This window comes from Mus pahari, chromosome 21 (genome assembly GCF_900095145.1).
Source record: "Mus pahari chromosome 21, PAHARI_EIJ_v1.1, whole genome shotgun sequence".
NCBI classification, from domain to species: domain Eukaryota; kingdom Metazoa; phylum Chordata; class Mammalia; order Rodentia; family Muridae; genus Mus; species Mus pahari.
The window spans coordinates 36,684,828-36,710,668 of NC_034610.1; the positions used below are offsets into that span (position 1 = coordinate 36,684,828).

A 25,841-nucleotide genomic window follows, 5' to 3' on the forward strand; every position below is an offset into this window, starting at 1 on the left:
AGAGAGAGAGAGAGAGAGAGAGAGAGAGAGAGAGAGAGAGAGAGAGAGAGAGAGACCTATTGAAATTTAAACTTTGGTTCATTATCACAAGGAAAGCTCATGGCTGTGGGCTGGAATACCAGGAAATAACAGTTCTCCATATCAGCCCATGAATGGCAAACACAATACTCGGTGAGACTCTGGAGGCTGAACAACCTCAAAGGCACAGAAGAAAGAGCCCAAGAAGAACTTAACTACAAGACAAACTCCAGCTGGGAATCTGAAGTTGCTGTTCCTGCAGAAGGCCCAGGTCCGGGCCCCAACACTGTCACGAGGCTCACAGTTATCTGTGACTCCAGTTCTAGGAGATCTAATGCCCTGATCTGTTCTCCATGGGCACCAGCATACATGTGGGTCACATATTCATATGCTATATACAGACTTACAAGCAGGCAAAATACTCACACACGTGCAGTTTTTGAAAACTGAAAAGATTGGGTTTAGTTACAATGAAACATTCTGGTAAAATTCTTAAGATTACATATGTTCATTGTAAATCATGAAGCTATCGACTTGGAGTTTTTTAGAAGTCGGAGAAACTTACATGACATAAATTCCATTAAACTGTTCAGTGAGCTATAATTTATAAAAAGTGTCCATTGAGATTCTCTGCTGCATATTGTTTTAATAATGTAAGAAAATTACTGAAAGTTTTAACTCAAGGGAAGAAAAGACAAAACTATCATGATAGTCTAATTCTCAGTTAAATACTTATGGCCAATTTTACTGCTGCTACAGTTCATTGATTTGCACAAATACAAGCTAAAATATCAAGTGACAGCAAATATCGTTGGCTTATCATGAAAAATAAATCATGATTATCCTATTCATTATAAATGATAAACATGCTACTATGCGTGCCTCAGGAGCTGGTGAGGCCTCTTTGCATACAATAATGATGAAGATTCATTTGTTGGGGAGTTGGGAGGATGAGGAGAGGAAGAGGAGGAGGAGAAGACAAAGACCAGAGAGAGAGAGAGAGAGAGAGAGAGAGAGAGAGAGAGAGAGAGAGAGAGAGCAAGCACAAGTGTGTCTTAGGGTTGTAGCTTAACCAAGAGTGCTTTCCTACCATGCAGAAGACCCTAGGCTCAATCAGCAACACTGTCTAGGCTTGATATAGTGATATCAGCCTGCAGTCCACCTCCTCAGGGAAAAAAGTCTATTAAAATAAGTCCTGATGAGATGATCAGAAAGAAAAGTGAAATGTGGCCGGAAATGGTCTGGTGATGTGAACAGAGATGTCCCACCAAGAGAGGGAGGAAAGACGACTCCAGAGTGCTCCCTCATATCAGAGTGCTCCATCATAAAAGATCCATAGTCGATCAATTGTCAAAATCAGGAAGACTGAAGCAAAGTGGCTGTTTGAGTAGAAATAAGTCAATGTCATCTGTCACTCAAAGTCCCCAGGCTGTCTCCTGCAGGAACCACTTTGCTCCATTTATTTTGAAAGGCAAACCCATCTATTATGCCTATAGCTGAATGCCCTCCCCCAAGAAAAATTCAACTTTATTTGCCCAGTTTACATTCTCATGAGTATTTAACTGAGTCCCTCACAGTCTGCCTAGTGGGAGGACCAGAGGCCAGGAAGGTGAGTCTGCAGTCAGGGAATGGGAAAGAAGATTAAAGCAGCTATGGGATCTAGAGGGAACTGATGGGGAAGGAGGCTGTGGCGAGAACTAAAGATAGAAAATGCAGTCCACAGGGGAGCCTATGTGGGTGGGAAGGACTCACCGAGGGAGGGACACTTTAGCAGCTGAGTAATCTCACCCCAGGAGAAGAACGAAATTGAGGTTGGGCGGGGAGAACATGGATAAAAGTTAATGGCTGGAAATGTAAGGGGCTTTGAACAGGGATCCGGAGCAGGCCACGTCTGCAGGGGACGGGGGCTGAGGAGAAAGACTATGACAGCCACCAGACACCACTGTTGAGAATCCAGACTTGGTTCCATGCATGGCACAGACAGGACCCTCAGCTCCGACACTAACTCCAAACAGGGACTCTGGTTTGTTAGTGTTCCATCCATTCTTTTTATTGGCTGTCGAATTTTCTTTTTAACTGGAGCATCCCCACATGAAAGCTGATCAGAAAGCATGTATGGAGTGAAGTCTCACGTAAGTTTAAAAGAGATGGTGACAGCCAGTTTCAGTGAGTAAGGCACAGTGGCAGAATGGATTTATGTGACTATGTGTTTAACTAGCTTTATTCCATTAGATGGCTTAAAACAATATCCCAATGTTGGCCAGGCATGGTGGTGCATGCCAATATCACAGCACTCGGGAGACAGAGGCAGGCGGACATTTGTGACTTCCAGGCCATCCTCATCTACAAAGCAAGTTCCAGGACAGCCATGGCTCTGTTACACAGAGAAACCCTGTCTCAAAAGAAAAAAAATTAGAAAAAAAAAAATCCTAAAATAAGAGAAAAAAATTATTAAATGTACAAGAGTTCAGAAGGGAAGTATAGTTATGAAAATACTGTCAAAAATTGAAGAAAAGAGAAAGAGAGAGAGAAAAGTATTTTCTTCTAAAAGGAGAGTACCAATTACCAGATGACATTTATTTCTAGTAGGATAATCTCTGAAGACATGTTTGCGAGTGTTAAGGGAAGCAGTTGATACTATAAAGGACTTTTTTTTTTTAAACTTACATTTTTCTGTGATTGCTGTTCTCACATCTGAACTGGAAGCTTTGTTTTTCAAGTTTTGGGCCAACATAAAGACACAATCAAGCTGAGGATGGCGTTGTTCTAAATCAGCCTTTGTGATCTACAAGGAAACAAGATCAAAAGGGATTGATGCATCCTAAGACAAGATCCTAACTATGTAGAGCAGGTATGTTTTCTTCCTCTAAGGGGCAATGAAACATCGTCAACGTAACAGAGGAAAAACATATGATTTGGAGTCAGAGGCCTTAGGTTCAAGTCTCAGATGTTCCATAACCAGAAAGGACATCTGCCTTCTCCATGGCTCCCCCAGCTCAGTTCCATCAAATCTAAAGAAATTAAATCAAGGAACCCTCACTATAAATGCTCTGAAAATATTAGCAGTCATTGCTACTGACTCCTTGTGTACCTGTTGGACATCAGACTTGAACGAATATGTGGATCCCCTAGAGTAATGGTTTTCAACCTGTAGGCTGCAACTCCTTTGGTAAGCCTCCATCTCCCAACATATTTACGTGAAATTTGTAACAGCACCAAAATTACAGTTATGAAGGAGCAACAAAAATGATGTTATGGATGGAACTGTATTAAAGGGGCCCAACGTGAAGTTTGAGAACCACTGGTGTAGAAAGATGAAGACGGCATATTAGAAAAGCAATTAATTACAATAACTGCAAATGAATCACCTTCATAAACACTCCTCCATTGCTGGTGAGATTGCAAGCTTGTAAAACCACTCTGGAAATCAGTCTGGCGGTTCCTCAGAAAACTGGACATAGTACTACCGGAAGATCCAGCAATACCTCTTCTAGGTATATACCCAGAAGATGTTCCAACTGGTAATAAGGACACATGCTCCACTATGTTCATAGCTGCCCTATTTATAATACCCAGAAGCTGGAAAGAACCCAGATGTCCCTCAACAGAGGAATGGATACAGAAAATGTGGTACATTTATACAATGGAGTACTATTCAGCTATTAAAAACAATGAATTTATGAAATTCTTGGGCAAATGGATGTATCTGGAGGATATCATCCTGAGTGAGGTAACCCAATCACAAAAGAACTCACTTGATATGCACTCACTGATCAGTGAATATGAGCCCAGAAACCTAGAATACCCAAGATACAATCTCCAAAACACAAGAAAATCAAGAATAAGGAAGACCAACATGTGGATACTTCATTCCTCCCTAAAATAGGGAATAAAATACCCATGAAAGAAGTGGCAGAGACAAAGTTTGGAGCTAAGACGAAAGAATGGACCATCCAGAGACTGCCCCACCCGGGGGTCCATCCCATAATCAGCCACCAAACGCAGACACTATTGCATATGCCAGCAAGATCTTGCTGAAAGGACACTGATATAGTTATCTCTGTGAGGTTATGCCAATGCCTGGCAAATATAGAAGTGGATGCCCACAGTCATCTATAGGATAGAACACAGAGACCCCAATGGGGGAGCTAGAGAAATTACCCAAGGAACTGAAGGGGTCTGCAACCCTATAGGTAAAACAACAATATGAACTAATCAGTACCCCCAGAGCTCATGTCTCCAGCTGCATATATAGCAGAAGATGGCATATTCAGTCATCGTTGGGAAGAGATGCCCCTTGGTCTTGCAAACTTTACATGCCCCAAACAGGGGAACAGCGGGGCCAAGAAGTGGGAGTGGGTGGGCAGGGGAGCAGGGTGGGGGGAGGGTATAGGGGACATTCGGGATACCATTTGAAATGTAAATGAAGAAAATATCTAACAAAATAAGTTTAAAAAAAATGAATTCGCATTATTATCAACAGTTCCCAGCCACGTATCAGAACCCAGAAAGAAACGGCAGACCATGCTTGTCAACTGCTTGCAGACTCTTACGTCCACGGGGCTGTGCACAACTTTGCATGCCTCTTCTCAAAGAGCTAAGTTACCTTTTCCGTAAGACAAAAAAAAAAAAAAAAAAACACTTCTTGCACAAATGTCAGCTCTAAATATTTTATCAACCCAAGCCCCTGTCTCCTGTGCCCTACGATAGACCAGTACTCACTTCACATCTCATAAGCTTACCTCCTGTTCCCATAGCTACTGAAATAGCCCCTCCTTGGTCTGTCCCCTCTAACGTGTGGCCGACAATCCCCTGGGACTTTCATTAGAAACTATTTTGTCAGAGAAAACCATCTGTTTGATGTGTCCATCTTCCTGACCACTTAAAACAGTGGTTCTCAACCTTCCTAATGCTGCGACCCTTTAATACAGTTCCCCGGGTTGTGGTCACACACACACACACACACACACACACACACCAGCCATGAAATTATTTTTGTTGCTACTCCAAAACTGTAATTTAGCTATCATACTTTGAATTGGAATGTACTGTTTTTCGAGGGGTATTAGGCGATCCCAAAAGGGTCAGACCTACGGGTTGAGAATCACTGGTTTAGAAGCTCAAAGCTCTTGGTGATATGGGAATGAATGGGCAACTACCATACCAGGTTGTTATGATATAGCTAAGGCAATACATGTGAAAGTAAGAAAATGTTCAACACACGTTAAGCATTTAGATGCTAGCAATAGCTATTCTTTTATTGTGCATGTCTTTCTAAAACATTCTTTTCAGCCTTACTCTATCTCAGATAGGCTATAGCCTAGCATATACTAAGTATAGAAAAAGAATCTCCCAGGTTGCTACTTCATATTCTCTATTCTATAAGAGAAAAAAATACATATATCATCAGAAGACATTCATTTCTAAGGTCAGAAATGTAATGTACTTGTTACGAAATCTAAGATGAAACGTAGGCTGAGAAATTATTCTATATTGCATTGAGCATTAAATGGAAAGGTAGCTTACAGTTATACAGTATCCAGCTTTACAGGATCAATACTAGAGTTTGACACTGAGCCTTCAGTTCTATTTGATCAACCTGCGCTAACAGAAGAAAAGCTTGACTCTTTGGAGTGAACCCTGAATGGCTGCCCAGCAGATAGGGAATATTATTAAGCTTGTTTCCTCTAAATTTAGGATCAAGCACAGAGACCCAAGGAGAGGGTACTGCCCCGGCAAGACTTCACATTCTGCACCTACTTTCATCCGGGAAACTGTCTTATTGATCTCTTTCACGTCCCCCACAGTGACAATGTTGGACTTCAGCATTTGGTCGATCAATACCAGCCAGTCAGCCAGCTCTGTGATGGTTTTATCCAAATCAGCAGGAACAGAGATTTCGGGGCCGCCACGCAGAGGAGCATCCAATGCAGATGATACTAGCACCACCTTTTGGACGCTGGGATGAGCTGAAACAAGAGATGTAGCAAATTGAAAATAGTCAACAGGAGGCAATGGTTAAGATATGTATGTAGTGAGGGCATGTGCATATGTGTACTAAGTCAATTTCCATTTTTCTAGGAAGGTATTTTTGTATTGAAATGGCATAGATTGAAATAAGTACCTGTATTTAATAGCCATAGATCCAATACAACACAGCCCTCTCAAAATTCCATGCAGTCAATAATGCACATACAATCAACATTAACACAAAAATAAAGTAGTAAACAAAGCGCGCGCACACACACACAAACATACACACAATGATAAAATTAGAAGCATTATTTCATTGAGTCAGGCTACCTTAAATATAAAGCAAATTTATTCCTAATTTTTCTTTTCTTTTCAATTAACTCTACAGCATATTCACATTTTATTTTATCTCCTATTCTTTTTTGCTTCTGTCTATTTCACACACTGTCTGAGACACAGAGTCTCAAAGTGTAGCCCTAGCTGGCCTGGAACTTTCTATGTAGACTGGGCTGGCCTCAAACTCATAGATATCCACCCTTCTCTGCCTCCTGAGTTCCAGGAGTGAAAGCCCATACTACCACACCTGGACTGCATATCCCATTCTTAGCTAACTATAATGTGAAGATCTGTATAAGAATTTACACAAATAGTCACTGACTTTTACAGCACCCTTTCCTTCAGCTACGCATTGAACTGTAGATGTAGAAATCTCCTGAAACCCATTCTTTACCAAAGAGCTTAAAGGGAAACTCTTTTTGAGTATAGCATTTTCCACATTTCCAGTCTCTAATTTAGCAGGGATTTCCCAAAGAGAAATCACTGGGTCAAACAACATTTTTAAATTCAAGTATTTACTCTCCTTGCCAAATGGAATTCACTTCAACAACTAGCTGAACATATATCTCCATCAACAGGGCTCCATCTCAGTACATACCTGCTTCCATTACTGTAATGGATTTATTACTAATAAAGGTGTTTTCATGCATCTGCACCAAATGTGGTATATTTGGTATCTGTGAGTTTTAGTCTGGTTTCTGTTTCTTTGGAATCTACTTCGTTATCAATTTGGATGCCTCTGAGATGAAAGCTACGCTACTGTCTGGCCCGTTTGTTTTCTCCTATTTTATTTCTGCTATGTGCATGCCCTCCCTCCCTCTTTCTCCTCTTACCTAAGTCCTTCTACTGTGTGATTACTTACATCTTAACAAACTTGAGGAAATCAAATTCATTAATCTTTCTGAGAGGTGCTGTCCTCCTAGGGTTTTGCTTTATTTATTATATTTATTTTATTTATTATTGTTTATTATTTTATTTATTGTTGTTTTATTTATTATTGTTTATTATTTTATTTATTATTGTTCTTATTTATTATTTGATTTATTTTTATTTTATTTGACTTATTATTTCATTTTATTGATTGATTGATTGATTGATTTGATTGATTTGATTTGATTTACTCCTTTGGTCAGAGGAAGCCATGCTATCCTTCACAGTGAGCAGAAGGATCTTACATGTCCTCCCAAGGGTTTTAAAATAAATTCTTGTCTTCTCCAAAGATTTGATAAATATTTTCGTTCTCTTTGTTTTGGGCTTGTTTTTATTTCTGTTACATGTATGAGTGCTGTGTGTGTATGTATATATAAATATATATATATATATTCATATATATATTCACACACACACACACACACACACACACACACACACACACATCGTGCACATGCCTGATGCCCACAGGGGCCAGAAGAGGCCACCCAATTCCCGGAAAGATAGATGTGAGTGCTCATGTGTGTGCTGGCGATGAACCCTGGTTCTTCTATGAAAGCAGCCAAAGGTATTAGACTCTAAGCCACCGCTCCAGCCCCTTGGTTTTGGTTTTGGTTTTGGTTTTGTTCTTAGTTATGTTTTGTTTCTGACAGTTGGTTTCAATGTAAGATGTAGTTAAGACAAATACTAAATCTACCTGGTGCCTGGTATAAATTCAGTACCATTCTAATAAAAACCCCAACAGGCATGCAGGCAGCTTGGCAAAATCACAGACACAAATCTCTAGTTTGTTCAATAAAAAAGAAAGGGACCCTCCTCTTCCCTGCAAAAAAGACTTTGTAAGAATATTTGTGTGTGAAGATGTGCCCTACTAGGTACTGAGTTATACTTTTGACCCATGATAACTGTATCCCAAAATAATAGATGACCGGGAGAGGAGAACCATGAGGCACCGGGACAGAGAGACCTGACATGGAAGCGACATTACAGAAGGATACTGAAGACTTCACTACCCCGGAAGCCGTGCCGCCTGACAGTAGTATGGCAAGAAGATGCCACGGAATCTGACCTCATGTGCATAAAGGAAAACAGACGCTTGGAGATGAAGGCATGAAGGGTAAAATCTATGACTATCAGAGTGAGCTGTGGAAGAATATCTTTATGAGTCGAGAGCCTGACACAAAGACGGGCAGACTTGTTAACGCGCCACTAAAGTTCTAAACGTCTAAGAAAAGCACCAGAGACCGGTCCATTAAAAAGTTCTCTGAAAGACTAAGAAAGGAGGTGATTGCTAGGCGTGTTAATTTAATTAGTGAGCAAATTAAAGCTCTGGACGAGGAGACAGACAACCTACGACACAGGTAACAAGGACGGCAGTTCAACACGAAACACGAAAGAGAAAGTGCTCACTGAAGCAAAAGGTTTTGCCGTCACAGGTCAGCGAAGTGTGCAGCTCTCAGGTTGGCAAAGTGACAGCTGACAAGAACTGGCCTACGTGTGCCTCTTCCAAGATATCTGGATGCTGGTACGAGCACCACCACACCACTACCATACTTATTGGCTTTAAACCTCTCCCAGGTATATAATGACACATCACCTACACCATCTTTACAGATGAATCCCAGAAGCCTAAGTGAGAAAGTAGGTACCATCTGCGAAGCCAGGTACTTAGGTTGTAAGAAGAAAAGACAATGTCACTTCCTTCATTTCCATTTTGTCTTGAAACACAGTAGATTCTAATATTATAAAACTATATATTTTAAAGGCATAATAGATTTGTTACTGCCATTTTAAAACATACAAATAAACAACAAGTTTGTGGAGTTCCCTAAGCTAAATGAAAGAAACATGGTGTGACTCCATTTATACGAGATATTCAGGATGGGCCAATGCACAGACATGGCTGACGTGCACACCGATGGAGAGCAGATGGACCAATGCACAGACATGGCTGACGTGCACACTGATGGAGAGCAGATGGACCAATGCACAGACATGGCTGACATGCACACCGATCGATAGCAGAGGCTGAGAACTGGGGGATCGGAGGGAGGAGCAGTGAGAAGCTACTCAGGGGCAAGACCTCTAACTTCAGAATCGAAATATTTTGGACCTACAGAGAGGTGAAGCTTGTACAACATTGTCAATGAACTAACTGTCCTTGAATTATTTATTTTAAAAATAGATCATTTTACTTTTAGTATGATTTTAAAAGAAGAAAAACATTAAACTAAAAAGTTGTGCAGGGGGCTGGCGAGATGGCTCAGTGGTTAAGAGCACTGACTGCTCTTCCAGAGGTCCTGAGTTCAAATCCCAGCAACCACATGGTGACCCACAACCATCTGTAATGAGATCTGATGACCTCTTCTGGGGTGTCTGAAGACAGCTACAGTGTACTTAAATATAATAAATAAATAAATCTTAAAAAAAAAAAAGTTGTGTAGGGGCTGGAGAGATGGCTCAGAAGTTAAAAGCACATATTATTCTTGCTAGGGACCTAAATCCAGTTCCCAACATTTCTGTGTGATACCTCACAATGGCCATTAGCCCAGCTCCAGTGGATCTGGCCTCTTCAGGCACCTACACTCATGTACAAACACAGATAAACACATAATTTCATCATTTTTTACATTTAAAATTTTTTACTTAGAATTTAAAATTATTAATTTAAATTTTTACATTTTGTGTTTAGATTTTAAAAAAACCAAGAACACTGTGTAGAAGGAAAGTCATACTGAAATTGGTTTCAGGTCTCACACCTGTTTTATGGAGGGCTGTCTTAAGGAAAACAAGCTGCAAACCTAATGTAAAGTAGTTTTGCTGTTGGTCTTTTATAATCTAAGGATGTACGTAAACTTTTCCTACTCCTTTGTCAATGTTCTAAAAAAGATAAACCTCTGCAACTATACTTAATGAAGCAAGCTTTTTCTTTATGGTCATAGAATTGAAGCAAGATAGATAGATAGACAGACAGACAGACAGACAGACAGACAGACAGCCACATACATACATACATACATACATACATAGACAGATACATAGATACATAGATATAGATTATACATACATAATACATGCAGAAATAGACACATAAATACATGTATACATACATAGATACATAGATATAGATGATACATACATACATGCATATATAGACATATGCATATGTACATACATAGATTCATATAGATGATAGATACATACATGCATGCATGCATACATAGACACATACATACGACAGATACAAAGACATACATACATAGACAGATACATATTGATGATAGATAATACATGCATACATAAACACAAACATACATACATATGACAGATACAAAGACAGATACATACATACATACATACATACATAGATGAGAAAGAGAAATACATAGATACAAATGTCAGTTCAATTGTTCTAAATATAATCAAGAAAACCAATCAGGCCACAGGGATTTCCAAGGCAAGGTGCTGAGGAGAATAAGTAATGCAGAACACACACTGGGTCATAAGCAACGCTGCAATATCAAGGGGGAAATACACATTGTTTTTGAAGAAAAAGAAGAAGATATAAAGAAGCGAAGAAGAGGTGGAAATAGGCAAGGTCAGCCCAGGTAGGAAGCAGCAGGTGGGAGGCAGAGTTGAAGGAGAGGAGGGAGAGATGAGTGGGGCAGTGAAAACCAGCAGAAAAGGTCCAGCCTCCAGCCTCAGCTGGCAAAGAGATGTGGGTGGCTGGGGTTAGCCACAGCTGAGGACCACAGACTGCAAGCAGAGTGTGGTGGCTAAGAGAGTGAGCAAGGCCATAGTGCCAGTGGCTATATGGTCTACTTGGGACAGAAACAGAAGGAAAGAAACAGGAATCATGAGAAAATACACAATGTTCTCCATAACTAAGGGAATAATATTTGCTAGTGCCTGGTTTCCTGGGAAATGCAGCCTTCAAAACCCCACGATCAGTGGTTTGGAAGGGATCAAAATCCCATGATCAGGATCAAAGTATGCACACAAAACATGTGTTGTCATGGCAAGTTACACACGATGACTTGAAAAGGTGCATCTCTCCATTAAATTAATTAACTCAGTATTTTCAATCTAGCCCCTCTCTCCTTCCTTCACCAGGACCCATGGCCATCCAGGTACATCTTTGACTCGGAGAACAAGTCTTTCCCCACACTAAGCATCCAGTCTGGATTCAGATTATGAACAACAATCACGTGATGTTTTTCAGTAAGTTCTTCTAATAGGATGTTCCTACTATAAGTTTGTCTGTGTTGATAAAAATAACTCCTTAAGAGCAAACGCTTTCTTACCAGCCATCCTCGTCTGTGGGGCAGAGCAGGGATCTTGGGTGCACGTCTTCAGTAGGCTAGGCACTTCTCTGCAAACCTGTAGCATCAAGCCACACACACACACACAGAGAGAGAAAAAAAAATGATGATTGTATCTTTGAAAGACAGACACTCTTCCATATGAGAGCTCAGTCAATTTTCTTTCAGTTCCCACCTTAGCTTGCTTCACTATCCACTGTAATGTTACTGGAGACCTTACCTCCCCTGACTTTGAGGACAAGGATGCCAACCAGTCCTCATGTGTGACACTTGCACCACTGAAGCTGCCCATTCCCCCCTCACAACTCAAATCCTGTAAAGACCCAGCGAGTCTGACCTTCTTCCTGCCTCTCTACGTTTCCTTCGCTGTCTATCAAGTGCCATCGCTGTGCAGTATAAACCTCTGACCTTTCTTACTCTTCATTTCCTATAGGGAGGTTTCAGAGGCTAAAGAACTCCCCCCCAGTAATACTCGTGATTTCTGTCTTCCAGGAAACTGCCTTTGGTAAGCTTCTCTTGAAACTCTACCTGATTGTTCCATACACTGAGCCATCCTTCCCTGCAGCATAGCTATGCGGTCTTTCTAACAGAAATCTGTCTATAAATAAATAATAGCTGTCCATTTCCCTCAAAGTGGTGAATTCTTCTCAAGATGGAGCCCGAATTCCATAGAGTGGCACACCTGCTCAATGCACACCAGGATCTGGTCTCCGGAGGCGTCCCTCAGGTGACTGTTTTATGTATAAGTCTGTTGTAGAACACAGATGCGCTTCACTCATTGAGTGTCCTCTAGAGCCTTCCACTTGCTGTATTTCTCCTGTACAAAGCCTGTTACTGCATCCCTCACCTAAGCTCTACTTACTTTTGTAACTCAGGCTAGACAAGATCTTCTCCCACAGGCCTTCCTTGATCACTCTAAAGTACGCTAAGTGTACCCTGAATGTTCCTCCCTTCCGGTTTTTAATTGTTGGTCTCTTTGTCTTATCCATGTCAAACCCGCTGGGTGATAAGAAATTTCCTATATTCCTTAAAATGGGGCCTGGCATGAACCAGGGGTGTAGTGAAATCTGCTAAGTATATAAAAGAATTGAAGGAAGAAAATATTCCAGAATAGCAGTTCCTAACATGATTCCCCATCACAAGAAGCATTGCTTTGCCTTAGATGTTATAATTACCCAAAGTGGGCAATACTAAAACCTATGTTGATTTAATTCCTACAGTAATAGAAGCTTCAATGTTGCCTGTCATGGTGTTCCCCAACTGGCCACAACACCCTTTAATCTATAATACCAACCAAAACCCTCTGTGTTCCATAAAAAGGTATGCTCTGGATGAATACGTACAAATGGATTTGGCAAGTACCATGGGAGCCAGTATGTCCGGAGTGAAGAGCAGAAGAGAGAGCATCAGATAAAGTCAGAGAGAGCAGCTAGGCAGCCTGTGAGAGGCCTTATAAATCCCAGGAAGGAGCAGCTAGGCAGCTTGTGAGAGGCCTTATAAATCCCAGGAAGGACAATTGGCTTTTACTCTCAGTAAGATGGAAAATCATTAGTGGACACTGTGCAGAGAGCTACTGGATCTCACTTACATCTTAACAAAGCTGCTGTGCTGTGACAATGAGAAAGGGTGGCAGAAGAGACCAGGGAGGAAGGCTTTCCCAGAGAGGTCTGTGGCTCGGGATGAGCAATACAAAGTAGAGAAGTGAAGTCCAACTTATGCCATGGAAAACTGAAATAACTGTACAGAAACATACGTGGACAGCCAGTATCTACACATCAAAAATTAGCCCTCGTCTGCCTTATCACTTGTAGCTGCCCACCTATCCTTCAAACCATCCATCAAGTCCACGGAAAGAGCCAATGACAGGGACGTCAAAGAATTGGGGCGGAGGTTGTATGTGTCTGTCTGGGTGTGTGTGTCTGGCTATGGGTGTCTGGGTGTGTAAGAAAGGGAAGAAATGTCTCTTTGTTGAGTTATAATTCACATATCTAATTTGTGTGCCATTTTAATGATTCAGGATTTCTGATTTAGGCAATAATAGAGACATACATGCCATTAACTGAGGAATGAGATATACATTAAGGCCCAATGATAAGGTAGAAATCAGGAGTTCAATTTGTAACTGTTGAGAAATCTATTAGTTCCCAAAGCAGAGACAGTGAACATCCAAGTGCAGAGTACAGAGAAAGGGTCTAAGAGGCCAGAGATGCAGATAACGAGGGATCACTCGGACAATAATTCACAGTCACAAAGGCTGGGTCTAGAGAGCACACATAGGTTGTTAGATCCGACATAAGACCACTTCGTTCCTCATAGCTTGCCTTCCTCCTCTTTCTTCATATTCTCTTCCTCTTGAGACGAGATCTCACTATGTAGCCCAGGTTGGTTTTGAAGCAACTCGCCTCCTACCTTAGCCTTTGTCAACTGTCAGAGCGACTGATGGATGCCCACACATTCGCCAGGACTTCCAATTTGACAGAATTGAAAAGAGAGTTAAGTGACTGGCAGTCCAGGGTGGGACACATCCATTCCATGTCTCAAATAGACACCATACATCGACCCAGTGGGTCCTCAGACAAAATGAAAAGAATCCTATGATTTCATCTACTTTTAACCATTTTCACTGCGAAACAAAGTAATTGTATAAGGAAAATAGCTCCCATCTTAGTTTATTTTGTGTCAGAATGTTATTAAATTCTACTGGATCCTAATAATAAAAACATACTAAAGGAATAAAAATCACCGAAAATAAACAGACGCGGGAACGTCTTGTTCAACATCAAGAAGCTATTTTCAGGTCTTCATTTTTCAGACTATAATTATTGGCATTTTATTGCCAAATTCCAATAGACAATCATAATGTGGTATGTTTGAAAATATACACATCCCCCTAGAACAAAGAGTCCCATGTGAAATAAAAGATAATTCTTTGAGAATACATGTGATAGTGAATGAAAATATATATTATGTATATATATGTAAAGTGCTGAAAAAATACACATATTTCAGACCTGTATCTGCACACTTAGAGCAATAACAAGAGCACAATTCTTTAATCAAGGAATCAGTAAATAGGGGTCAACAAGATGGCTCATCTGGTAAGAATGCTTGCACTAAGCCTTACAGCCTTAGCTCAATCCCTGGAAGCCACGTGAGAGAAGAAAAGCAGTTCCCAAAACTTGTTCCCTCACATGTGGTACATGCTGTGTCTGTGTCTGTCTGCTCCCCCTTTCTCTCTCTCCCTCTCCCTCTCTCTCTCTCTTTCTCTCTGTTGCATGCACATGCATGCGCACGTGCGAACACACACACACACACACACACACACACACAAAAACACACACACTCCAAAGCAAATATAATTCTAAAAGTCAATAGACAGGAGGAACACGTTACAGGATTCGCACATGCACACCTTGGTCCATGTTGTGTTTACATTCCTTAAACTTTCCGAAAGTTTATCTCTTTCCCGCAAACTCAGATTTTTGTCTGCAAGCATTTCCAGTTCCCCTCTGTTCAGCCACTTAATGTTTTCAGCTTGAACTTCCATCTCTTGGGCTAAATCCTGAAACAGAAAATAACCAAGATTAGAAGGTTGTTCTGAAGGAGACTTACAAAGTATACGATATATCATATATTCTCTTGGGAAAACCTCCTTATACATTCGGGACTCAGGCACCTTAAATGGAAAGTCAGCTTACCAAAACTGTTAACACACTCTCACTGATAGAGCATGAACATACATTCAGGTTCATGTTTCTGAATATACATGCACAAACACACACTCTTTTTTATTATTCTACCAAGTGTATGTATTGGTGGGAGGGCCATACACTTGAGTTCACCGTCCAAAGAGGGCATCAGATTGCTTGAAGCTCTAGTTCCAAGCAGCCTGCCTGACATGGGGCCTCTGAAAGAGCAGTTAGTGCTCGGACCTGCTGGGCCATCACTCTAGGACCAACACCCCTTCAGCAGGAGCAAACTATATTTACATTGTTAAAGTTCATCCTGATCACCGCTAAATTTCTTCATCTTAATATTCTGTCCTACTCTTTGTAAATCTTCCAAACACTTTACAAACAGGACATTTGAAGAAAATTCTTGACTCTTTACATAAAGAAGAAATATCCTCATACTTCATGAAAAAAATTAATGAACAATTCCCACATGCTTCCCATCATCACTAAAAGTTTCTTTCTCAAGATACTTTAACCATACGTCTCTATGACAAAACCACTTCTTAAATAAGTTAAATACTCTTTTGAGCATAGTTTTATATGTGAGTGTGTGTGTGTGTGTGTGTGTGTGTGTGTGAGTGTGTGTGTGTGTGTGTGTGTGTGTGTGTGTGTAAGTAATCACATTCAAACAAAATTTTTATGTTATTTCAAATGTGAGTGACTGGGTGTGTGTGTGTGTGTGTGTGTGTGTGTGTGTGTGTGCGCGCGCGCGCGCGTGCGCACATGTGGAGGTAAGAGGACAAATTTGGGGAGTCAGTTCTCTCCTTTCACCTTACTTAAGCGAGATTTCTCTTGTACCAAGTACCCAGACTAGCTGGCCCTCATGTCTCTACCTAACACCTGCCTGCAAAAATGCTGGCACTCCAGAGGCACGCCATCATAGCTAGATTTTTTTTTTTTTTTTTTTTTTTTTTTTTTTTTTGTAGCACTGATTGGGTGATTGAAACAAGTCACCAGACGACCACAGTGAGTGTTTTATCTTATGAGCCATTTTGCCATGTCCTTGACGCTTTTGGAAAATAGATCCTTTTCAACGTTCTACTATTAATGCCTTAATTCTTAATAGAGTCTACAAATACTCATGGATCTGAATATTTACAGAGATGTGGTATTTAGATATCTATATATCTTTACATATTTTTATAGATTGTGTGTCTAGATTGTATGTCTGTATACACATATGCATGCATGTGCACAGAAGCACAACCATTAAAAATTCCTGTTGGCTACAAATCAACAACAAAAAAACCCTGATTGCTGAACTGTAACTCTAAGCCTGCTTCAAGCTGCAATGAGCTAACTGCACAACACCCAGGATTTCCTTGTAAGTCACCACACAATTACCTCTCAAATACAAAGGCAGAAACTATACTTCATGGCTGCATTGTGTTCTAAGTCACTTTAAGATAGTCTACATCTTTTAATAGAACATCAAGGGAGGGTTACTCATCTTTTGTTTGATCTCTGCATGACCAAAATAATAAAAAATAATGGAAAAAAAAAACCAACTCTTTCAAATTTACCATACTTATCACAAAGAACAAAGTTGTACTTCTCTCTCAATTTCAGTCAAAACTATCTTATTTCCCAAGCGCATTAGATCCTGCATTAGAAGGCTCTGGAAATCTACAAACTCCTTACTGTTAATTCCCGTGGGCTTTCTTCCAGGTCAGGGGTTGATCTCTTCTGCAAAGCGCTCTCCACTTTCACTAACCAGCAGGTGACCTCGTCTAGCCGGCTCCTGTACCCCAACACCTGCTCACTTTCTCCTTTTAGCCTAAAAGAACACAGTAGGGAAAATATTGACAGAAATTACTGAGTAAGCAAAACAGAACATATTTGTTTTGGAAAACTTGCCCCCTATAGCCCCAGTAGAAATAATTTCCAATAATTATATTAAATATGTATTTTTAAATTAACAGTCATGCATACAGACTACCATACTAAAAAGTACACATAGGACTAAAGGGATTTTTTTTTCCTTAATTAAATTCAGACACACTGAGAAGTCTTATCTTCTCATCATAAAAATTAAATGGAAAGTTAATATGAACATGTTTAAGTTAGCTATTGTTGTATAATACAGTATTAGTTAAGGAACAGTGAACATGTCCTTGTGTAAAATAAGGAAAACTAAATAATTATCCGAGTTCTCCATGGAGACAGAAAGACATTGTTTTTTATTTCATTCACAAGGTAGCAGTATTTGTCCATTCTACCCATATGACAGCAAAAATATGAGTACTGAGAATTGAAATCTTCTACAAATACATATGCTTGCTTAGTTCACTAAAATAATATGCCTAGGATGTCCTATTATATAAAGGAGATGAAGGAAAAAATCCAGCCAAGGTCTAAAAGATGAACGTGAGGCCACGAGATGACTATGACATTGGAATTCCCCAGTTAGAAATTCCTAACGGTGTAAGGAGAACACGGAGGGATTCCAGCCATCTGCCAGACAATGAAGTATGATCAGAACCCAGTTGGCAAATAAGATTGCAGATTTAAAAAAAAAAAAAAAAAAAAAAGAAGAAGAAGAGAGTTTAAAAGCTGTTAAGCTCTTAGTGTGATCATGACTTTTAAGCCACTGCAACTGGATGCTGACTGAAAACTGAGTGTGACACTTTAATAAATTACACTGTGCCATCCCTAATGGGAATTAATGCTCTCATGCCACCTCTTATATTTTAACCATAAAAAGCATAATACAATATAATACATACAACAAAATATGCATGTAATATATATTATGTCAATATGCTATATGTGATATTATATGTTAATGTTACATAGTACTAACAGTCATAATGGAAAGGTATAATATTTAACTTTTTAAACCTAATGAAAATTGCTTAAAATATAACTTATTTTCAAAAAAGTAAAATAAAAAAAAAAGAAGATGAACTTAGAGATTAAAAAAATCAACAACAACAACAAAATGAAGCAATAATGGTAGTGGTAAAAATTATAATAAAATGTAAAAAAAAAAAACAAAACCCTAATCTAACAACTTTAGAAACACCCCAAAATACTTGTATAGTTCTTTTGTTTCAGAAACACTGAAAATTAAACTGCCAATATTTCATAATCATGTCTACTTTCATGCTCTAAAATTAGAACTATAAAAGAAACTAATATGACCAAGTCATTTTCATCTGCAAACCAGCTAAATATAATGTGCACTTTGCTATTCCTAAGAGTAGAAACAAATTCTAAATTCCCGGACAAACACCAGATGAGAATTGCTTATTAAGGAATGACACCATAAACTGTAAATGTGCAAATATCTACCCGCAGGGACTCAGTACAAAGAGAAAGGAAGCAGTGTGGTGATTCTCAATGACCCCAACCTGGGGGGTTCCAGCATGGCCCCAACACAAAGAGGTGAGAGAGACAGAGGGAAGCTCGCTATGAATTTCTGAAAACCAATACTGTTTTAGTGAATATACAAGAAGGTACCAAGAAACTCGTGTCTGCATTCACTTCCACAAGCTTGAGCAGAGTGTGTGTCAACGTCACTGTGTAGGTTGGGGAAGGACGGCTTCCAACCTCCACAGAAGCCCACTTGAAAACTGAGGGGTATTTCTGCAGCTGTTGTTCATATCTTGCCAGCACCAGATTTGTTTATTTTTTCTTTTTTAAGAAAACGTAAATGACCATTTATTATTATATTATTATATAAATTAATAATTTTATTATTGAAATAATTAATAATTGGTTGATATTTTATTATTAAGTATGTAGTGTTTATTATATGAGTATAGGAATTGATTGATATAGTAGTAATGGTAAAATTACTATTAATACTAATGTATTACTATAACAATAATCTGATTATTTATTACAAGAGAGGATGAACCATGGAAATCCAAAAGCACTGCACTTAAGTTCAAAGCTCCTCCCCTTGTGATATTGCATCCTCCTCTCTTGTCTCCTCATCTGCCCATCTCTTACACAGCCATGGGTGTGGTCCTTCTCTCTTGTCTCCTCATCTGCACATCTCTTACACAGCCATGGGTGTGGTCCTTCTCTCTTGTCTCCTCATCTGCCCATCTCTCTCACACAGCCATGGGTGTAGTCCTTCTCTCTTGTCTCCTCATCTGCCCATCTCTCTCACACAGCCATGGGTGTGGTCCGTCTCTCTTGTCTCCTCATCTGCCCTTCTCTCTCACACAGCCATGGGTGTGGTCCTTCTCTCTTGTCTCCTCATCTGCCCATCTCTTACACAGCCATGGGTGTGGTCCTTCTCTCTTGTCTCCTCATCTNTCCTCATCTGCCCATCTCTTACACAGCCATGGGTGTGGTCCTTCTCTCTTGTCTCCTCATCTGCCCATCTCTTACACAGCCATGGGTGTGGTCCTCCTCTCTTGTCTCCTCATCTGCCCATCTCTCACACAGCCATGGGTATGGTAATCACAAAGCCCAGTTCTACATCTTCTCTCAAGAAGGTTACCAGTATCATTTGAAATCTCCCAGATGCCCATGAGGGCAGTGGTGGAAATTTCACAAAACCTGATGGGAGTCTTCAGCACATAGGTCCTGTGACCTTGAAGGAGAATCTGACACAGGAGCCTCAGTCACCTTTCCCGTCTCCTGCTTCCTGGCCATGATGCAAGCCGTCTGCTCTAGCAGGCACCCTAACCACAATGTCCCAGAGCAGGACCAAAGCTGTGAGGCTAAACACTCACAGACTGGCGCCCATACAACTGAGACCCAAAATAAACGTTCTCTCTTTATAAGCTAATCATCTTGATTATGCATTATTGCTGCAGAAAGAGAGCTGCCATAAAGGTTCGCCCTAGAAAGAATGTACAGAAAATTGCTATAAATGCCTTGAAATTCATCTTCAGCATCCTCTTCATCAGTACCAAGTTCCACAGCCCATCTTTCCTGCCTCTGTGTCAACATCTTCATGTGGATGTTTGCCTTGATCATGCTTTTTTTCCTTTCCACTTCATCTTTTCAGTCTGAGTTCATAGTGACATTTGAATGCCCAGTGTGAGAGAATATTGATAAAACCGATTACATTGATTGACTATTAGCAATGCACAGCAATAACACGCTGGGAGAGTAAGTTCAAGAGAAAGGATTATAAGAAATGGATGTTTTAAATGTTCGCCATAAAAAGTTAAGACATACACATTTTTCAAATACTGTCTCATTTAACCCTCAAGCAACTGTCTGACATTATAGCTTTCTTTTGTCGAAAGAAAGGAAACAGTGACCATAAGTGCTGTGGTGGGTGAACAGCATGATGCATTAACCCTAAGGGTGCAAGAGTGGGACAAAAACCCCTGTGCAACTAATAGCTCTCTAACTGGACATAAGGCCCATTCAGAAAAATGGAAACCATGTCTGGTACAGGAACCCTAACCAGCTTCCCAAGGGTCGTGAAGTCATGGAACTTGGATGTGCACTTACAACCGCCACTTGCCCGAATCAACATAATTCATAAGCACAATCTAAATATTTAACTTCCTCCCCCAGATAACTTCTGATCGCTCATCAAAGAAACCTCCCTTTGCAACAGGGACCATTTCACATGGGTGCTGGAGGTCTCAGCAAGGGTCTCCATGCAAATCTAACCAGAAAGATAAGATTTACAAGATGGCCTAAAAACTGTCATGAAGTCACATGGACAGTGGAAGCCTTAAATGCCACTAATACTTATATCGTGTATTAGATCAGCTTCTATGAAATCTTCACCCCTCTGCTCAAAACACTCAGAACTGAGTCATCACCTGGGCCGCAAATCCTCCACCTCAGCTGCGAGAGTGCTCCAGCGCTGGTTTAAGCCTGCCAGCTTCTCCTTCAGGAAGCTTGCCTCCGAGGGGCGGAGTCTCTGAGCAATGTCCTCCCCCTTCTGGTTGACATTGATCAAGCTGGGCTGGTGGCTGCTGAGGCCCTCTTCCAGTTCCTATGACAGATTAACACATTATGAATTTCTACCACTCAATCAAACTGTTCAGATACCCAAGTCGTTAAGCATCAACCTAACCCCTACAGAAACAAATTCAGGGTAGGGCTATAATGTCTTTTCAAAGAATTTAATTGCATTTCCAGGGATATGTGAACACACACACACACACACATACACGCAAATATTTGGTCAATAAAATTTTTAGGTCCAGCCATTTATAATAAAAAATCCTCAATGTGCATTTTATTGAGTTGTTGCCTCGGTCTGTAAAAATTTTAAAGTCACAGATAACAGACTACTTTAAAGTATAAAGTCTAAATACTTACCTATAACTCAAACTTACACACACACACACACACACACACACACACACACACACACACACACCAAAAAAGCCACAGTACCATGTGGGCAAGTGAGGGGGAGGCATTGTTTTCGACTCCCCATGAACTGTCTATAGAAAATACATTTTGAAAATGTACTAAAACCAGAAATACATTTAGCAATGGACATCTGAGCTTCTGCTTGCTCCATTTCTCCCTTTAGTGACTCTGCTGGGGTGCCACATAGTCTCAAGGCTGAGTCCCACAAGAGGCTGGCTTTGTCCATAAAGAACAGTATCCTCTCGTGACAATAATCAATGATTAAAAAAAAAAAAAAAAGGAAAAAGAAAAAAACCAGGATGCCTAGGTGTTAGGGGCATAAAGCAGAGGTGAATATACATATACTTTTCTGCCTTTCATATAGTCTTAGATATAATTTTTTGTGTTAGTATGAATATAAAATCTCCTAAGGAGAAATATATCTTAAAATATTTTTTAAAATATCTCTCACATTAACAACCTAAAAATGCCTTATCCTTTTAAAAACTTCTTTAAAATCTGGATTACAAATTGTATGATGGGGGTCGGGAAAGTGGACAGGTTGGGGGGAAGGAAGAGGGGAACCTGATTTGGTATTGGGTGAGGGAAAAGGATTGAAGTCCTAAGGACCAGCAGAAAGAATGCAAACAGGCAACCTCAGGAAATAGGATGTTGGGGGGACCCCCCCCAGAATGCACCAGAGACCTGGGAGCTGAGAGACTCCCAGGACTCAAAGGCAGGGACCTTAGATGAACCAGCTAACAGTAGGGAGAGGGAACTTATAGAGCCCACCTCCAGCAGGAAGACAGGGCATCAAATGAGGGAGAGGGTTGCCAACCCACAGTCACTTCTCTGACCCATAATTGTTCCTGTCTGAGAGAATTACAGGGATGGAAATGGAAAGGACCCTGAGGAAAAGAAGGTGCCATGACAGGCCCAAAGTGGGATCCAGCTCAAGGGGAGGTCCCAAGGCCTGACACTATTACTGAGGCTATGGAGCACTCACAAAAAGGGATCTATCATGACTTCCCTCCGAAAGATCCAACAAGCAGCGGAAAGAGTGAATCAGATGCAGATATTTGTACCCAACCAATGGACAGAAGCAGCTGACCCCTGTTGTTGAATTAGGGAAGGCTGAAAGAAGCTGAGAAGGGTTACCCTGTACGAGGACCAGCAGTCTAAATTAACCTGGACCCCGAGATCTCTCAAACACTGGACCACCAAATAGGTAGCAAACACCAGCTTATATGAGGACCCAACCCACATGCAGTAGAGGACTTCCAGGTCTGTGTTCATTCAGAGATGATGCACCTAACCCTCAAGAGACTGGAGGCCCCACCCAGGGAGTTTAGAGGTGGGGTGGGGGGTAGAGACATTCAAGTGGAGATGGGGTGGAGTGGGGAGGAGGTGTGGGATGTGGAACAGTCGGAGGGTGGATGAGGGGCAGGGAATGTAATATGGAATGTAAAAAATAAATTAAAAATAAAATAAAATTATAAATAAATTATATGATAACCAATGTTACTTAGAATTTTAAAACTTTGAACTAGATATAGGAAAAAACATACAGCGGTAAAAAATACAATGATACATTGAAGCATCTGACCTCCCCACCCTGCCCCAGCCCCCCCTGCCTCACCCCCCCACCCCTTCACACACACACACACACACACACACACCCCGACACACACACACCCTTCCCCTGGGATGGGACGCACTCACCAGCTGCTGTGCCCTGGCTTTCTCCAGGTCCAAACTGCCATCTGAAGCACAAGTGTCTACCAGCAGGTCTTCAGCTTCAGATAGCCACTGTGTGAGGTCATCAAGGTCATGGTGGAACTGCCTCCATTCCTCCACAGCCCTGGCGAAGGACCTGGAGCAGGAGAGACAGATTCAGCAGAGCTTCAAGCTTCACAGAGCTATCCCGAAGCAACCTCTCCTTCAGAACAATCCTAATAACAAGTCAGCCGATCAAATCTGATTTAAACCGAGGAGCTTAAATTGAATGTGTTATGTTGACAAGGTTTTTGCTTTCTCTGACTTACACAGCCACTTTTGATTAATTGGAGGCATGTTAATCCATCCAAATTTATACCCTTACCATTTAAGTATAGTGAAACATAAACACATGATTAACTACTCTATTCTCTCAGAAAGTATGTGGTTTTAGTGATAGAAGGCTTCATTTCAAGTTGAAACAAAGTAAAAACAATTTAAAAACAAAGGCCAAAGAAAGAATAACTGTTCTGGAACATTGGAGGGAAATTTTACATACTGGATGAAGAAATTCATAAATTACAAATAAAAAATATAGCATTTAGTTAAAATGAATGGTACATTAAAGCATAATTAGCACCACTAAATTAATACACAATAACGTAACTTTAAGTTATGACATTTTTGGCTAACTATAAGGACAATGAAAAGTTATAGGGGAGACATTGATCATTTGTTTAAAAAAAATGAGGCAAATTAGAGCTAGTAAGTGTCTAACTGGAGATGCACAAAAAGTTGCTTAAGGGTTATTTGGAAAGTAGAGGTGCATGCATGGGCTCATAGTACTGAAGCTACGGTACAAAGGCTCCTGAGCTGGGCCCTGAACAGAGTATAGAACAAAATCAAACTCAAGCAACTAAGATTGTTTCCAAACCATACATTATTATTTCCTCAGACACAGCAAATGTAAGAAATGGCTATGTAAGTTTTGTTAACTGTATACAATCATAAAGGAAACAACTCTAAGATATACTTTCATTAAAACTAAGTTGGCTCTACGTCAAAGGGTACAGGCCATTTTGAGTGACATACAAAAGGCTGTAAATACAAATCAACAAAAATATACATAAATAATATCTTCTAAGTAGAAAAACATTTTAAACAGTAAGTAGCATCCCCTTCATTTAAAAGATGACCCATTACTGGGTATAAAGAACCTTCAATTCTCACTGAGAACACAGTAAAGAAAGACAACAATGAAGCTATCACTGTAATATTGGAAAAATATTCCTGCCAATGCTAGCCAGAGTTTAAAGGAAGGGAGAGTTTATAAATACCCCTGGCAGAGTACAGTAGCCAAGTTTATGTTATAATACAAAGAGAATTTCAACATCTTGCTTTTTTAGTTGTCTTCATGTCCTAATAACCAAGTGCTGTGATTTGAATGTGAAATGTCACCCATAGGCTCGTGTGTTAGAACACATGGTCACCAGCAGGTGGCGCTGTTTGGAGAATCTTTAGAAGACAGAGCCTCACTGGAAGAAGCACACAGCTTGTTGGAGGCTTTAAGGTTTTATTTTATCCTACTTTCTGTTCTCTCTACACTTCCTGATTGCTGATGAAATGTGACCAGCCAACCTCCTTCTCCTGTGGTCATGTCTTGCCTGTCATGCGAACTGTGTGTCCTGAAACCATAAGCCAGAACACCCTTTCCTTTTTAAGGTTCTTTGATCAACATTTGTGTCACCAATGAAGAAAGTAACTACTATGCCAGTTCTAACAAACAAACAAACAACAACAATAACATATATATATATATATATAATATATATATATATATATATATATATATATATATATAAATATATACACACACACACAAAAGAATGTTCACTAACTACACAAAGAGACCATTTTATAAATTTACATAGCAACAAAGATCATTAAGGCCTATTTCTTCACTGATTAAACAGTCACATGAATTATAGAGCTAAAAAAATTTTAACCATATGATTCTTTGCTTTTGTATCTGAATACTTCCAATGTATTGCTCTACAGTAAATTCTCTGTTACATGGCTTTAGTTGTTGTTGTTGTTGTTGAGCTATTTCACATTGTATTTGCATTTAACTACATTCACAGCTACTGGGGGAAAAAAAAACCACACTCATTTTTCTTTACTCCTATTCACAGGTCCCTGTTCGAAGTCTAATAACAACAGAAAAAAAAACAATGCTCCAAAACATCCTATGAAGCAAAAGGTTATAGAGGAGAAAAAATAAATAAAAAAATAATAATTTTAAAAAACCAGCAAGAAAGGGCCTGTGGTTATATATGAATTCCAATTACCTGAAGCTTCTTCTGTTCTCCATTCACATTAATCATGGTGTGTGGGAGAAAGGAACATTAATAAAATCCTTTCTAATTAAAAAGGAGAATTATTTTTATGCTAAAAACTAAAGGTGTCCCCATATCATTAAGGTATTATGTGCATAATGGCTTTGTGCCTGTAGACACATTTCTCTTTA

General features: G+C 40.0%; 1 protein-coding gene across 7 annotated transcripts in view; it reads right to left on the reverse strand.

The window, feature by feature from the left end:
* The window catches only part of Utrn (utrophin), a 494,125-nt gene that overhangs the window by 252,143 nt on the left and 216,141 nt on the right, over positions 1–25,841 (reverse strand). For all 7 annotated transcript variants that reach the window (XM_021221246.2, XM_029532896.1, XM_029532895.1 and 4 more), the window contains 7 exons: positions 23,321–23,471; positions 21,058–21,233; positions 16,955–17,090; positions 14,992–15,141; positions 11,562–11,637; positions 5,779–5,987; positions 2,686–2,803 (listed from right to left, as the gene is read on the reverse strand). In XM_021221246.2, the coding sequence (XP_021076905.1) occupies positions 2,686–2,803; positions 5,779–5,987; positions 11,562–11,637; positions 14,992–15,141; positions 16,955–17,090; positions 21,058–21,233; positions 23,321–23,471 (1,016 nt within the window). The remainder of the gene's footprint in view (positions 1–2,685; positions 2,804–5,778; positions 5,988–11,561; positions 11,638–14,991; positions 15,142–16,954; positions 17,091–21,057; positions 21,234–23,320; positions 23,472–25,841) is intronic.